The sequence below is a fragment of the Tasmannia lanceolata genome, unplaced genomic scaffold, assembly GCF_043159265.1.
Source record: "Tasmannia lanceolata isolate RefF3 unplaced genomic scaffold, GAP_Taslan_0.1 ptg000018l, whole genome shotgun sequence".
NCBI lineage: Eukaryota > Viridiplantae > Streptophyta > Magnoliopsida > Canellales > Winteraceae > Tasmannia > Tasmannia lanceolata.
Genome location: NW_027518695.1, coordinates 68,343,247 through 68,356,546, shown reverse-complemented (window position 1 = coordinate 68,356,546; position 13,300 = coordinate 68,343,247). Strand labels below are relative to the sequence as shown.

The window sequence follows — 13,300 nt, the reverse complement described above, 5'->3', positions numbered from 1 at the left end:
TGCAATGGATGGAGGGACATAGATGCGTCCCTTACGTAGGACAATGTCGTTATGCACATGGTACTCTTGTTGGAGCTCAGGGCCACATGACTTATCCATGACTGAACTGCATAAGGGATCTTTGGCATAGGCAGCCACTAAATCATCACGCCATGGGAGATCCACAACTGAAACGGCTGCAACCTCTGCCCGTCTAGAGAGGGCGTCTGCCACTGTGTTATACTTCCCCTTCTTATACTCTATCTCAAAGTCAAAGGCCTGAATGCGACTCACCCACCGTTGTTGTCTATCATTCAACTCCTGCTGAGATAAGAAGAAGCGGAGGCTATGGTGGTCTGTCCTCACAACAAACTTTCCGCAAATGAGGTACTGTCGGAACTTCGACAAGGCATGCATCAAAGCAAGCATCTCCTTATCATACACTGAGAGGTGCAACTCTGAACCCTTGAGCTTCCTGCTCTTGAAGGCAATGGGATGACCTCCCTGCATTAGCACAGCCCCTATGCCCACACCAGATGCGTCGCATTCAACAACGAAGGGTTGGCTGAAATCTGGAAGGACGAGAACTGGGCATGAACACAGTCTTCTTGAGACCCTCAAAAGCCTCTTGAGCTAAGTCGGTCCAGGTAAAGGCATTCTTTTTAGTCAGCTCGGTCAAGGGGGCAGCCAACTGAGAGAACCCACTAACAAACCTCCTGTAATAACTACACAACCCTAGGAACCCTCGTAACTGTGTGAGTGTAGAGGGAGTCGGCCACTCTTGAATGGACTGAATCTTCTGTGTATCTACACGCACTCCCTCCGCACTAATGACATGTCCCAAGTAGAGTAGCTCGGCCAATCCAAACTCACACTTGCTTGCCTTGGCCCTGAAGGTGTGACTTAGGAGAAGAAGTAACACCACCTCAAGATGCTGAAGGTGATCCTCGCGAGTTCGGCTGTAGATGAGTATATCGTCGAAGAATACCAAGACAAACTTCCTCAAGTGGGGGCGAAAGATGTCATTCATTGTCGCTTGAAATGTAGCAGGGGCATTGGTTAACCCAAATGGCATCACCAGGAACTCATAGTGTCCATAATGGCATCGGAAGGAGGTCTTGGAAACATCCTCAGGCCTCATTCGGATTTGGTGATAACCAGAGCGGAGGTCAATCTTGGAGAACCATTGAGCACCTTGAAGTTCATCTAGTAACTCATCAATCCTGGGAATAGGGTATCGATTCTTGATTGTTCTTTGGTTCAGCCCTCGATAGTCAATACACATACGCATGGTTCCATCCCTCTTCTTGACGAGCACTACAGGGGACGCAAAGGGGCTTGTGCTAGGTCGGATGTGCCCCATATCAAGCAGTTCATGTATGGCCTTCTCTATCTCCTCCTTGTAAATTCGAGGATGGCGATAGGGCGGAACCATAATGGGCGAGGTCCCATGCTCCAACTCGATGACATGTTGATGGCCACGATCCGGCGGAAGCCCGTAAGGAAGCTCCCCGAAAACTGCACTATACCGGTCTAGGATGTCTTGTACATCTTCTGGATGGACCGTGGTAGGCTCGGCAAGCTGGGGCATCCCTTGGATGGCAAAACACTCAGCTGCCCAAGTGACTTGATCCCTCCTCATTACTCTCTCCAACTGATCTGCTGATATAGATTGGGTGGATCCTGCGGGAAGCCCTTGCAAGATCACCTCTTGATCCCCTGCCATGAAACGGATGGTCATGCTTTTGAAGCTTTGCATGAACTCCCCCACGGAGTACAGCCATTGCACTCCTAGGACCATATGAGCAGCTGATATAGAGATGACATAGAAATCATCCTGCAAGGTATGGCCTTGGATGGCCACTGACAGTTTCCTCACCACTTGAGTGCAACGCATGATGGAACCATTGGCAACGGAGACATCAAATCCGGCAAAGCTTTCAACTGGCAACTGTAATGTTGTGACCACGGACTGATCAATGAAGTTGTGCGTAGCTCCGGTGTCAATCAAGATCACCAAGTGGTGCCCCTCAATCCTTCCCTTAACCCTGAAGGCGTGAAAGTTGGGTACCCCTGAAAGTGATGCAAGAGAGGGATGCAACCTTATATTGTTGCTTTCCCCCTCAACAGATGGGACTTGTTGTTGCTGCAACTCGGTGTCGTCTTCCTTGACTTCATCCCTGTCATTGCCATCAATAACATCAGTCCCACTCTCTGGATGAACCTCCACAATCTGAAATTGGGAGCACTTGTGACCAGGCTCCCATGGTCCCCTACATTTGAAACACACCCTCATCTGCCTCATTACTGTCCTCGACATATCTTCAATAGGGACAACACCCTTGCTTGGAGAATTAGTGCTTGGTGGCCCGAGTTGTTGTTGAGGGTAGGGAGGTCGGTGACCTGTTGGATTCAAGCCAAAGTTGCGTCCTTGTTCAAATGAGGAAGGGGGCCTAACCGGATTGGGTCGGTTGGGGGTGGCGAATGAGGCGGAAGCCTCCATGGTCAACGCCTTTGCCATGGCGGACTCTAAGTTAGGGGGATCAAAAGCGGACACCCAGCCCTGTAGAGGCTCCTTCAAGCCTTGAACAAACATGTAGGACAGCCGGATAGCACTCAGCCCATCAACCATAAGGGACAATTGTCGAAACTCATCAACATAGGCACGTAGTTTGGCTGTTTGCCTAAGGTCTGCAAGCTCCCTAAAATGCTGCTCTGTAGGGACTTGATCAAACATTTGCAAGAGTCTTCTGCTGAAATCGGCAAAGTGTGTCACTTGGTCGTGATCCAAGGTCCTTCTCCCTTGGTGCCACCAATCATGTGCTGCACCATCTAAGTGTAGGATGGCGTAACGGACCTTGTCTGCCTCAAGCATCTCATTCACCTCGAAGAAGACCTCCAACTTTTGCATCCATGTGCGGGCTGCTCTTCCTGGGGTGCCATCGTAATGGGGCATAGGAACACGGTTAAATCTGTCCGTGGCGGTCCTTAGCTCGATTCCGGCTCGTGGGATGGTGTTCTTGGCTCTCCATGTGCAAAAGTCCCTGAAAGACATCAGGTCCCTGAACTCTTGGCTAGTGGACATGTAACCAGCCATGAGAGTTTCAGCCTCTTCTTGCAACTCAGTCAAGCCTCCTCCTCGACCCACCATCGGTATCCTGGTGCGATCAACTCCTTCGCTAGGCCCAACAAACAAACGCTCGACGACATCACCTCTAGGCCCAATGGCCAAACGCTCGACAGCGTCCACAATGGCCTTCTCCATTCTGAACAAATGTGCATCAAGGGCGGTGACCAGTCTCCTCACCAACCTGTCCTCAGTACCATCGTCATCCGTTTCTTCCCTTCGAGGTTCCATGGAGACCTCGGGCACCCCGTAGGTGTCAACAACCCTCTCGGCTTGGTTCCGGGTTAGTTCTCGGTGCTTGGCCCTCAATTCTCTTTTGCTCATGGGCAACACCCTCCTCCCAACTCTCTAGAAGACTCGGAGTGCAAGGGCTTGACAATGGGAAATGTTCACATACGCCACGCATATGCTTGGAGATTAAACAAACAATTGGCGAGCGTTTTTTTTTTTTTTTTTTTTTTTTTTTTTTTTTTAGGGTGATTGCCCTGCTACTCTTTCCCTCCACACAATGATAAGCTCGGTGGATCAAACTTGTCTAGCACATCCAACTCCCAACATCAAGGAGATTCCAACGGGGCAGACTACTAATGCCGAACACTTGGGAGGCGTCTTCGGGAAGGACATCTCCACCACCCATAGCTGGCCAAGAGGAGCTTTGATACCACTTGGAATGACCCAAACTTACTGTAATTCTATGGCCCTTTTCACCCACATTGTTAGCTACAATTAGGGGATGCACATTCACACACACATTTAAACAAACACCTTAAGTGCACCAACTCATAGGGGACTGTTTTACAATTCTTTTTCTGTCAAACACCAATAATGGCTTTACAAAAGAGAATAGAGCGATGCTCTCATAATATGGAAGATTGGGAAGGTTCCAATCACCAATAACAAACTGAAAAACAAAAAAAAACAACATTTGGCATTGGAATGGAGGTTGAAGATGGGAAGCTTGGTTGGGCATTCTCTTCAATGGCTGTGAAAGATGGAGATCTCCAAGGGTACACTACCTGTTGGAAGGAGGAGGAAAAATAGATGGGGTGCCCACTGCACCGGCCAGTTGGAAGACTCACTGCCTTCAAAACTGGTTGGCTTCACTAGCCAAGGGAAACTTGTATTTGTTAAATCTTTCTTTTTTTTTCTCATTCTACATTCCACATTTAAACACCAAAGAGTTGGGTGCCAATACCAATTCTGTTTAAGGCAAAATCAGCCCCAAAATGCCCATCTCATAGCCTCCTTTAAAAGCCTTTCCCAATTCCACCGTTGAGTGCATATAAAGAGTGAGAGGGTGCTCATATCATTTCTGCCCCCTTAGCAAATAGTTCACAATATGGCCACTCAAGGACCCACATGGCCCTAACCCACAAAATTAGGCACCATAATCTATGCTCCTAGAAGGGGACATGACAGTGGAAGTACAAGTGGGACCCACTGGTTCATTGATTCAAACCATTCAACTCTTAAACCTTGCTATAGATTGGCAACGCATCAAAATCCAATCCTATCGGATGACTCTAACTCCCTAAGTGATGAAAGGCATGGAAAACATACTAAATTTGATAGCTCTAAAAGGGAAATCTGTGGAAAACAAGTGCAGAGATATCATCTAGAACGAACAACAAAGTGTGGGATTTACAGCCTTAAATGCAGTCAGAAAGTGCTTGGATATATACCTCCAGCCAAAGGGAGATAGAAAAAGAAAATCTGTTTGGTTTAACAAAAAATAAGGCATGCCATGTCACCTCCACCATGAGTTCAAGGAAATATTTACATCACAGATAAGGTGCCAATAATAAAGATTTCTCATATCCATAGGCAGGCAAATGAGAGACATAGGCTAACAATGGCCTTAAGTCCTTAACTCCATTTTCCATGTACATTGTGATTTATCTTCTTTAAAACACCAGTTTCTACTTATCTTGTAGTGGTTGCACTCTTCCGAAATTAAACACAAAGGCCATGTTTGGCAGCCATGAAATTTTTTTCCCTGGAATATTAGTTTATCCAGTGATGAGAGAGGGCCAAGGAGGGTGGGAGAGGAAGAGAATTGAGAGGGCAGGAGCAAGGAGATGGTGTAAAGTGGCTGAAAAAATAGGAAAAGTAAAATTCTGCAGACTAATATTACCTGAAAAAAATTCATGGTTGCCAAACATGGCCAAAAAATTTAGCTCATTCAGCTGTTAACTTGAAACAGCTCCAATTACCAGGTGACTCCCACTTCCCTGTTGAGAGTAAAACCTGGCTAGGAAACCCATTTGTAGAAATAAAATTTCCAAACTATTATTGTGATTTGTCAAACCCAATGAATCAATAATTACCTACTAGATACACATGCATGAAAAGATTCCGGAGGTAAGGAAACCAATCCATGCGAATATTGCTAATATTGCGCCTAGTCAAAGAAAATATTGAAGTAGGCATTTTCATATCAAGTTATAGAGAGGCCACGAGTGAGATGAGGCACTAGGGCCATGTCTGGCAGCCAGGAATTTTTTTTCATGATAAATCAGTATCTCCAAGTGGTGAGAGAGGGGGTGGGCACTAGGAGGAGAGAGATTAGAGAGGCCACGAGTGAGATGAGGCTGAGAAGTTTTCTCATCACAAGACACTAGTTTCCTGATTTTTAGCCACTTCAGCCTCAATTCAAGCGTGCCAAACGTGCCCTTAAACTATTGTATATACTGTATAGCAGGAAAAAAGGAGAGGAAAGAATGTTTAGTTGACTTGTGATAGAGATGCTAAAAGGACGAAAAGAATTTGAAAAAAAAGGAAAGAAAGTTGAGTTAAATTTGTGATAGAGAAGTTAAAAGGGTTAAAAAATTATGCTTCCTTCAATATATCCTTAAGAATTCTACATTAGTCGAATTGATTTATGTAAAGAATAGCAATAATTCAACCAAGACTAAGAAGTAGAGAAAAGAGCAGATAGAAAGATTTAGGGTGTCAAAACTCAGTCCCTTGATTCAGCATTATGAAAATACAACATACACATTTTGAGAAATAAAATTGATTAAGCGAAAGGCGGGTAGGAACAAGATGGCCTTATGTCGGTTAAAACAGAAAAAAAAAAATTACTAAACAGGGATAGAATTTGATATAATAAGACAGTCTCTAACAAACCCTGATCTGGCAAGAACGTTGGCTAAATCATTAATAGCGTAGGGAATAAGAAAGGAAGAAATGCACATTGATTCTTTAAGATCGTGATCTGAGAGATACTATTGGCAAATCTCCATGGCTCCCTAGAACAATGGGTGCCCACGATATTAAATTTGCTGAGTCACCCTCCCCAGGAATTTGGAAGCCTTGGATGTCTTTGGGGATTAAAAGACCATGAAGCAAAGCTTTAATCTCCGTCTTACGAGAACCAGCAATACCTATGGGACATGGGAAGGCTTTTAACACCTCCGCTCTATCATTTCTGATCTTTCTTCCAATTCCAGCTAGCCCTGGCTTGCCACAGGAACTACCATCAAAATTATATCTGATTGAATTTTGCGGCAGAGTACATCTAGTCTTAGGTTTGGACCTGATAGATTTGTCCATAGAGACTTCTTTCCAGCACCTAAGTGTGCCTGAGACTTAATAATACCAATTGGAATACAGTGCCATCACAATTCACAACTCTAATTGAGTGAATACGATAAGCATGTCGATCTTGGACTCCTTACCTTTAAAAATCCTATCATTCTGTTCACTCCATACTCTCCAAACAATCACAAAAGCAGGAACAGAAACCAACCAAGATAAATTCCTTAGATGGGGGTGAGATCTAGATGAAAATAGCTTTCTGAAAAAACAACTAGACGAAAATAGGCCATTTGAATCCCAAACTAATTATCCTTGATCATCTTGAACTGGTGAAGTAAACATCTTATCCAATCTGCTCACCGACTCTAGGAATTTCGATTCTTTGTTGTCTTTGAAGAGTTGAAGAAAAGCACATGTCCATTCCATTTTGTTGTTTAACCCACCTAGAACCTTCCGCTACCAAGCTGCTTTTGTTAGGGGTGATTCTATACAAAAAGGGGTATTGCTCACATATCGGCTTTTTTCCGAGCCAACTATCCTCCCCAAATCTCATCTCTTTACCTTGACCACTGCACAGCCAGGTTCCTTTTGAAAATTCCTCCAAAACTATAGAATTTGATCTCAACATCCTAGATTCTTTACAGCTTTTTGGATAGTACATGAGCCAGTTAGAATCCGGCCTTCCATACTTTGCATGAATGGCCGAGCACCAAAGTCCATATTTTTCCTATCCATAGCACCGTGCCATTTAAATGAGTGCCAGATTTCGCCTCTTTAGGTTGCTAATTCCCAGACCACTATCACATTCGGATATACGAACCACTTACCGATCTTCTTCAGCTTTTCCTTCTCAATCCAAAAAAAACTTCTTTGCATTTTCTCTATCCTTTTGGCAATAGATGAGAGGATTATGAATATAGACATATAGCAAACCTAAGTTGTTGATTCTCATTCGTTTTGGTCGATGGAACGGAACATTTCGACATTTTGTTTCAGAAAAGATGCCACGATCGGAGGAGTTTTTTTATAGTTAATTTTTTATTTTTTTTGAATGGCAAAAAAAATTGATAAAAATAGAGATATTAAAAAAATCCAAAAAATAGAAATTTGCTAGAAAAATATAAGAAACCATTATATGAGCCAAATATAAAGACACACATTTTATTACTTAAAATACACGTAGACTAGAAGTAGAAACCTTTGAATGGTGAAAATACACTCTGATGTTTTTCTTTTTTTGAAAATTTCTATCAACTCCATGATATATGGTTATGCACAGAATGGTTATGGAGATGAGGCCATTACTCTGTTTGATCAAATGAGAAATTTGTAGTCAGAACCAAATGATGCAACATTTTCTTTGATGTTTGGCCTAAGTAAAGATGAATAGAAAGTAATGGAACTGAGATGAGTAGGAATTGGTATGAGAGACTTGGGTAGTTATTAGTAAAAAAAGAGGACTCAAATGGGTTTATACTATGATTTGGCCGACACTTCGAATCTATTGCAAACTCACGTGTCCTGCAGTGTCCGACACGACACTCGTGTCCACACGTGTCAACACTCCTTTGGACATTTTTACTTGTATTGCTGGAAGTGTTAGACTTAATGTGGGTGTGTGGACATGTTTTTGTATCGTGTAAAGTGTGTCATAATGTTTTTTATTGAATATTGTGTTTACCTCATTTAGACAACTCGTATCAATGTCGAAAATGGACACACGAATCCATATCCACAAATCATGATCACATATACTTTCTATTTTAGCCGTGTCCCCGTTTCCAAAGTTTGGGGGTTTGCCGTGTCCGACACTCCATGTCCGTGTCGACACACGACACTCGTGTCCATGTCCACAAATCATAGGGTTTATATAAGGTTTTACTTGTTTTGGGAGGAAAACCGATGGAAAATACACTTCAAACAGCTAAAAAATGGTCAAAATAACCAAAAATGAAGGGTAAAACAAAAAAAGGGAGCCATTAAGGAGGAAAATTGTAATTTTTCGGAAAAAAGAAGAGAGTTTCGGCCATGTTTCAGTCGAAATAGAACGAAACGGCAAAACACACCGAAGTAATTAAATGGAACGAAATTATGGCCAAAACAGAACAAAAGTGTTTCTCTTCTGTTTTATAGACAGGAAGGAATTGTTTCAGCCATTTCAGCCGAAACGAAACAAAATCGACACCTTGGTAGCAGATAGGAAGATTTGCAAACGTTGATTTAATTAGAGTAATTCGACTTCCCAAAGCCAAGTATTTTTTTCTTCCACACAGCAAGCTTCATTTCTATTTTATTAACCACAACTGACCACAAGGATTTGGAAGGGGTACCAGTACCAAGCGAAATGCCATGGTAAATAATGGGAAGAGCACCCACCTTGCAATCAAAGGATATAGCCATTTTTGAGGATCTGTCTTGGTCAATGTTGATGCGGATCAACTCGCTTTTAGGAAGGTTCACCTTAAGCCCGGATACAGCCTAGAACTATCTCAAAACCGAATCTGATGTTGACGAGCTCCTTTTGCAGTTGTTGGAGAAATATCACATCGTCAACATATTGAAGACAGGTTATGAGTGATTGATTTGGGCTGACAGAGACTCAATGAAAAAGCAGCATGCTCTCCTCTGAGAGGATAGCATTTGACTCAAAGCTTCTCCCATGATCATAAACATAAGGCGAAAGAGGACCTTGCCTTAATCCCATGCTGCCTTTGAAGAATCCACAGAAAGTCTCATTCCAAGATCCAATTCCTCCACTTCTACCAAAAACCAAATTTTCAGAGAATAGAATCTAGAAACAACCAGTCCGCATGGTAGAGCTTGCAAATGAGGCCTGCCATCTTGCTTCCATGTATAGAGTTGATACATTCATGCGCAATTTAAACTTCGTCATGAATTTGACGATTACCTACAAAGGTTCCCCTGCAACAAAGATTTTAAAGAGGGCAGCACCTTCTTCCGAAGCGAGAACATTAGAAATAATTTTGTAGAGACCACAAACCAGATTGATTGGTCTATAATCATTAGCATATGTAGAGACCACAAACCAGATTGATTGATTGGACTGTAAGCCCTTTTGGTGAAAATGCCTACTATCTGCTCTCAAGTAGTGATATAGCATTTATAAACCTCTTTATCTTCTTCCTTGTCACAAACAAAATGATAGTCTTTGCCTCCCGTTGCTCCATGAGATTAGGCATCCACTCAGAAAAACACTATCCAGTCAGGGATCTACATGTGTCTAGATTTCAAGCCCAACTAGTGTCAGGGCACCTAGACACCGACGGAACATACCTGTCACCACATGGGTGATGTCTGGGCTAGTAAGAGTTAGATACTAAAATACTCCAACCATACTTTAATAAATTAGAGGATCCTTGACCCTCATGTCAAAGGTCCCCTCTAGGCTATTCTTTGGTTCTCTTAATCTCCACAACAACTATCTAAGCTCCCCTAGGTCCTTCATGTCAAAGGTCCCCCTCTAGGCTATTCTTAAGACTGTGTATCTCACAACTGTCACTTCTTGTGATGACGTTGTCATTGACATACACCAAAACCAGCACCAGCACCATCTGAGTGTGTTTACTAACAAGAGAATTATTCAACTTGCTTCTTTTGTATCCATTGTTTTGATGAAACTTGTCAAACCATGCCTTGGGAGCCTACTTGAGCCCATCTATAGACAAAATTGCTTCAATCTACAACTTCAAATCACTTTGGATGATCCATGTATACTTCCTCAAGTTTTACTTCACTTTTCTCTAGTTTGACAGTCGTCAAGAATTATAACTACCCCTTCAAGGTGTTCAAAAGTTTGTTGGCATGTATGATCAGGATGATTTGTCCTTTCCACAAACGGAAGTTGCATGTGATAACTTGATGGTGACAAGGTTAGTGATAAAATCATGGAAAGTGAAAATGAGGAAGAAGAAGAAGAAAATATGGAGGGACGAGGTTCCATGGTAGAGAAGGAGAAATATGAATGGTAGAAAGGATTAAAAAAGGAGCAAAATGGGTTCAAAAGATAAGAGAATGAGGAGAAAAAATATCAAAGATGAGTTAAAAACATAAACATCCCCATCCCTCCTCATGGCTTCTCCACTGAAGCCAAGCCTCAACAAAGAGCTCTGATTCATTTCATGGCTTATGATTCATTCTATCTTGCGAGCAGCGAAGCTCGTAGGGATTTTTGTGGTCTTCCTCTTATCTAATGCTCAGAGCAAGTTGTATTGCTGTTTATTATGGTTTAGTTTTTGCTTTTGCAGAGAGGGGCCATCTTGGCCCCTTCTGTGTTTTTTGCTCCTTATTGTTTCTTTTCTATTCTTTAATTTAGTAATCTTTTAAAAGAAAAAGAAAAAAAAAACTAAAATTCTCCTAGAAACTATTAACAGAGTTTGCTATTAATTTTGATAGTGACAATCTAATTGGTTGTTAACTTTAATGTTTAACACCAATGGACGGTCTGATTCTCAATAAATAGCTAGCTCCGAGTCTTGACCAATAGTGCCAATCATTATTATGATTACCAACATGTGTACACACACACACAACCCACCCAAATAACAATATTTCAAAGGTACTGATCTTGATACTACCATGTTTGATAATTACACTAACTCATTTTGTCTTTTATTATTTAAGCAGCTGTTAAAGTTTATTACAGTTCTCAAAAATCTCTCAAAAGCCAATTAAAATAGAAAAGACAAGCTGAGTTTGTTCAATTATTAAAACATGGTAGTGCAAATAACAGTACCAGACAACCATTGCTATCCAACGGGAATGGCCCAACCAACAAGTACCACATTTTGATTTTCATGTATCCAAAGGGACATGCTCAAATGTAGCTCCTTTGGGAGGAAAAAAAAACACATAATTTTTTTAAGGGCTTTTCAAGGGGAGTACATTCCATTCCCTTCAGCAACAGATTCTTTCTACCACTTGTCATTCGGCAGCTGTTCACTTGGCCTTTCATGGCATTTTTGTGTCCCCTATTCATAGATCATGGGACAATATCAGGGTGATTCGAGCTAAGGTTGATAAACCTTCCCTGAGATGGTGTTCGCCTCCTCCTCTCAGGATCCACAAGCTGAATTTCGATGGCTCTAGCCTGGGGAATCCGAGTTACTCGAGTATTAATTGCTTGCTTCATGGGATCTGGCTTGTGAACCATGATCTCTAGGATTCCCTCAATGTTTTTTTTTTATAGGTAGAGTCTCTCATTGTTGAGGGGAACTCCTTTAACGTAATTCGTTTGGTAAGGGATTGTGGCAAATACCCTAGGAGATTTGTGGATGCGATTGAGGAGTTGCTTGATAGGTTCAAAGGTCATTCCATTTCCTCCCAACACGTGTGGATTAGGCTAATTGTGAGGTGGATTAATTAGCCTGCTTTGGGGTCACTAGGCTGGATGAACTTACAGAGGATGTCCAGGATGAGGTGTCGTGGTGTATGCTATTTGCAGATGACATAGTATTAATTCACAAAACCAAAGCAGGAGTTAATGCTAAGTTGGAGTTATGGAGAACTACTTTGGAATCCAAAGGTTTTAGACTGAGTAGGACTAAGACAGAGTATATGGAGTGCATCTTTAGTAATGTAAGGAGGCAGGGCGAAGATGTAGTAAATATGACTGGACATGAGGTACATAGGAGGGATATCTTTCACTGTCTTGGTTCAATCCTACATAAGGAAGGAGAGATTGAAGAGGATGTTAACCACAGAATAAGAGCCGGTTAGTTGAAGTGGAAGCATGCTTCAGAAGTTTTGTGCAACCGTAAAATACCTACCAAGTTGAAGGGAAAGTTTTATAAGACAGCTGTGAGGCCAGCCATGATGTACGGCTCAGAATGTTGGGCCACCAAGAAGCAGCATGTGCATAAAATGAGTGTAGTGAACATGCGAATGCTTAGATGGATGTGCGGCCACACAAGGTTAGATAGAATTAAAAATGAAGACATCCGTAAAAAGGTGGGGTGGCACCAATTGAAGAGAAGATGAGAGAGCACCGCTTATGATGGTTTGCGCATATCCAATGTATGCCTTTGGATGCTCCAGTGAGAAGAAGTGACTCGTGCCAAGTTGATGGAGTAAAAAGACATAGGGCCAGACCGAAAACAACTTGGGTAGAAACAATGAGGAAAGACTTGATGGTTAGGGACATAACAGAGAGCATGAATTTGGATAGGAGAGAATGGAAGAAAATTATCCATGTAGATGAACCCAACTGGTGTCGGGATTAGACTTAGTCAATTTGAGCCGCGTAGACTCTTTCACCTTCTTCATGAAAATTTTCTAAGGCTCCGTTTGGTTGCCAGTTAAATTTTGGTCCCAGGAAGAGTTAGTTAAATTTTGGTCCCATCCCATGTTTGGTTGCCTTTTAGCACTAGGTTTTTTTTAATCCCACTCTTGTAATGATTGCTTGTGTGGTGAATTTTTTAATCCCACTTTTGTAATGATTGCCTTTTCATCCCATCCCAAAATAACCCCAGGAACAAAATAAACTCAGGAACCAAAAATAAGCTTGAGAAGAATTTTTTTCTACCCAACAGTTCAAGCAACCAAACAAAGGTTTTTTTTTTCCCACCATAATCCGGTCAACCAAACATGGGATTTTTATTTTACCAGGATACTTCTAGGACTTTTTTTTTCCCACCT

The 13,300-nt window shown here is 42.1% G+C and overlaps 1 protein-coding gene across 1 annotated transcript; it reads right to left on the bottom strand.

Annotated features, from left to right (window-relative positions):
* Positions 1-526: 526 nt before the first annotated feature.
* LOC143850649 (uncharacterized) lies at positions 527-3,430 on the bottom strand. Its single transcript, XM_077359869.1, has one exon. The coding sequence runs from the start codon at positions 3,428-3,430 to the stop codon at positions 527-529; it is 2,904 nt and encodes a 967-aa protein (XP_077215984.1).
* Positions 3,431-13,300: the final 9,870 nt, after the last annotated feature.

Excerpts from the sequence above, each read along its gene's own strand:
- LOC143850649 (XM_077359869.1), bottom strand. The coding sequence starts at position 3,430 with ATGAGCAAAAGAGAATTGAGGGCCAAGCACCGAGAACTAACCCGGAAC.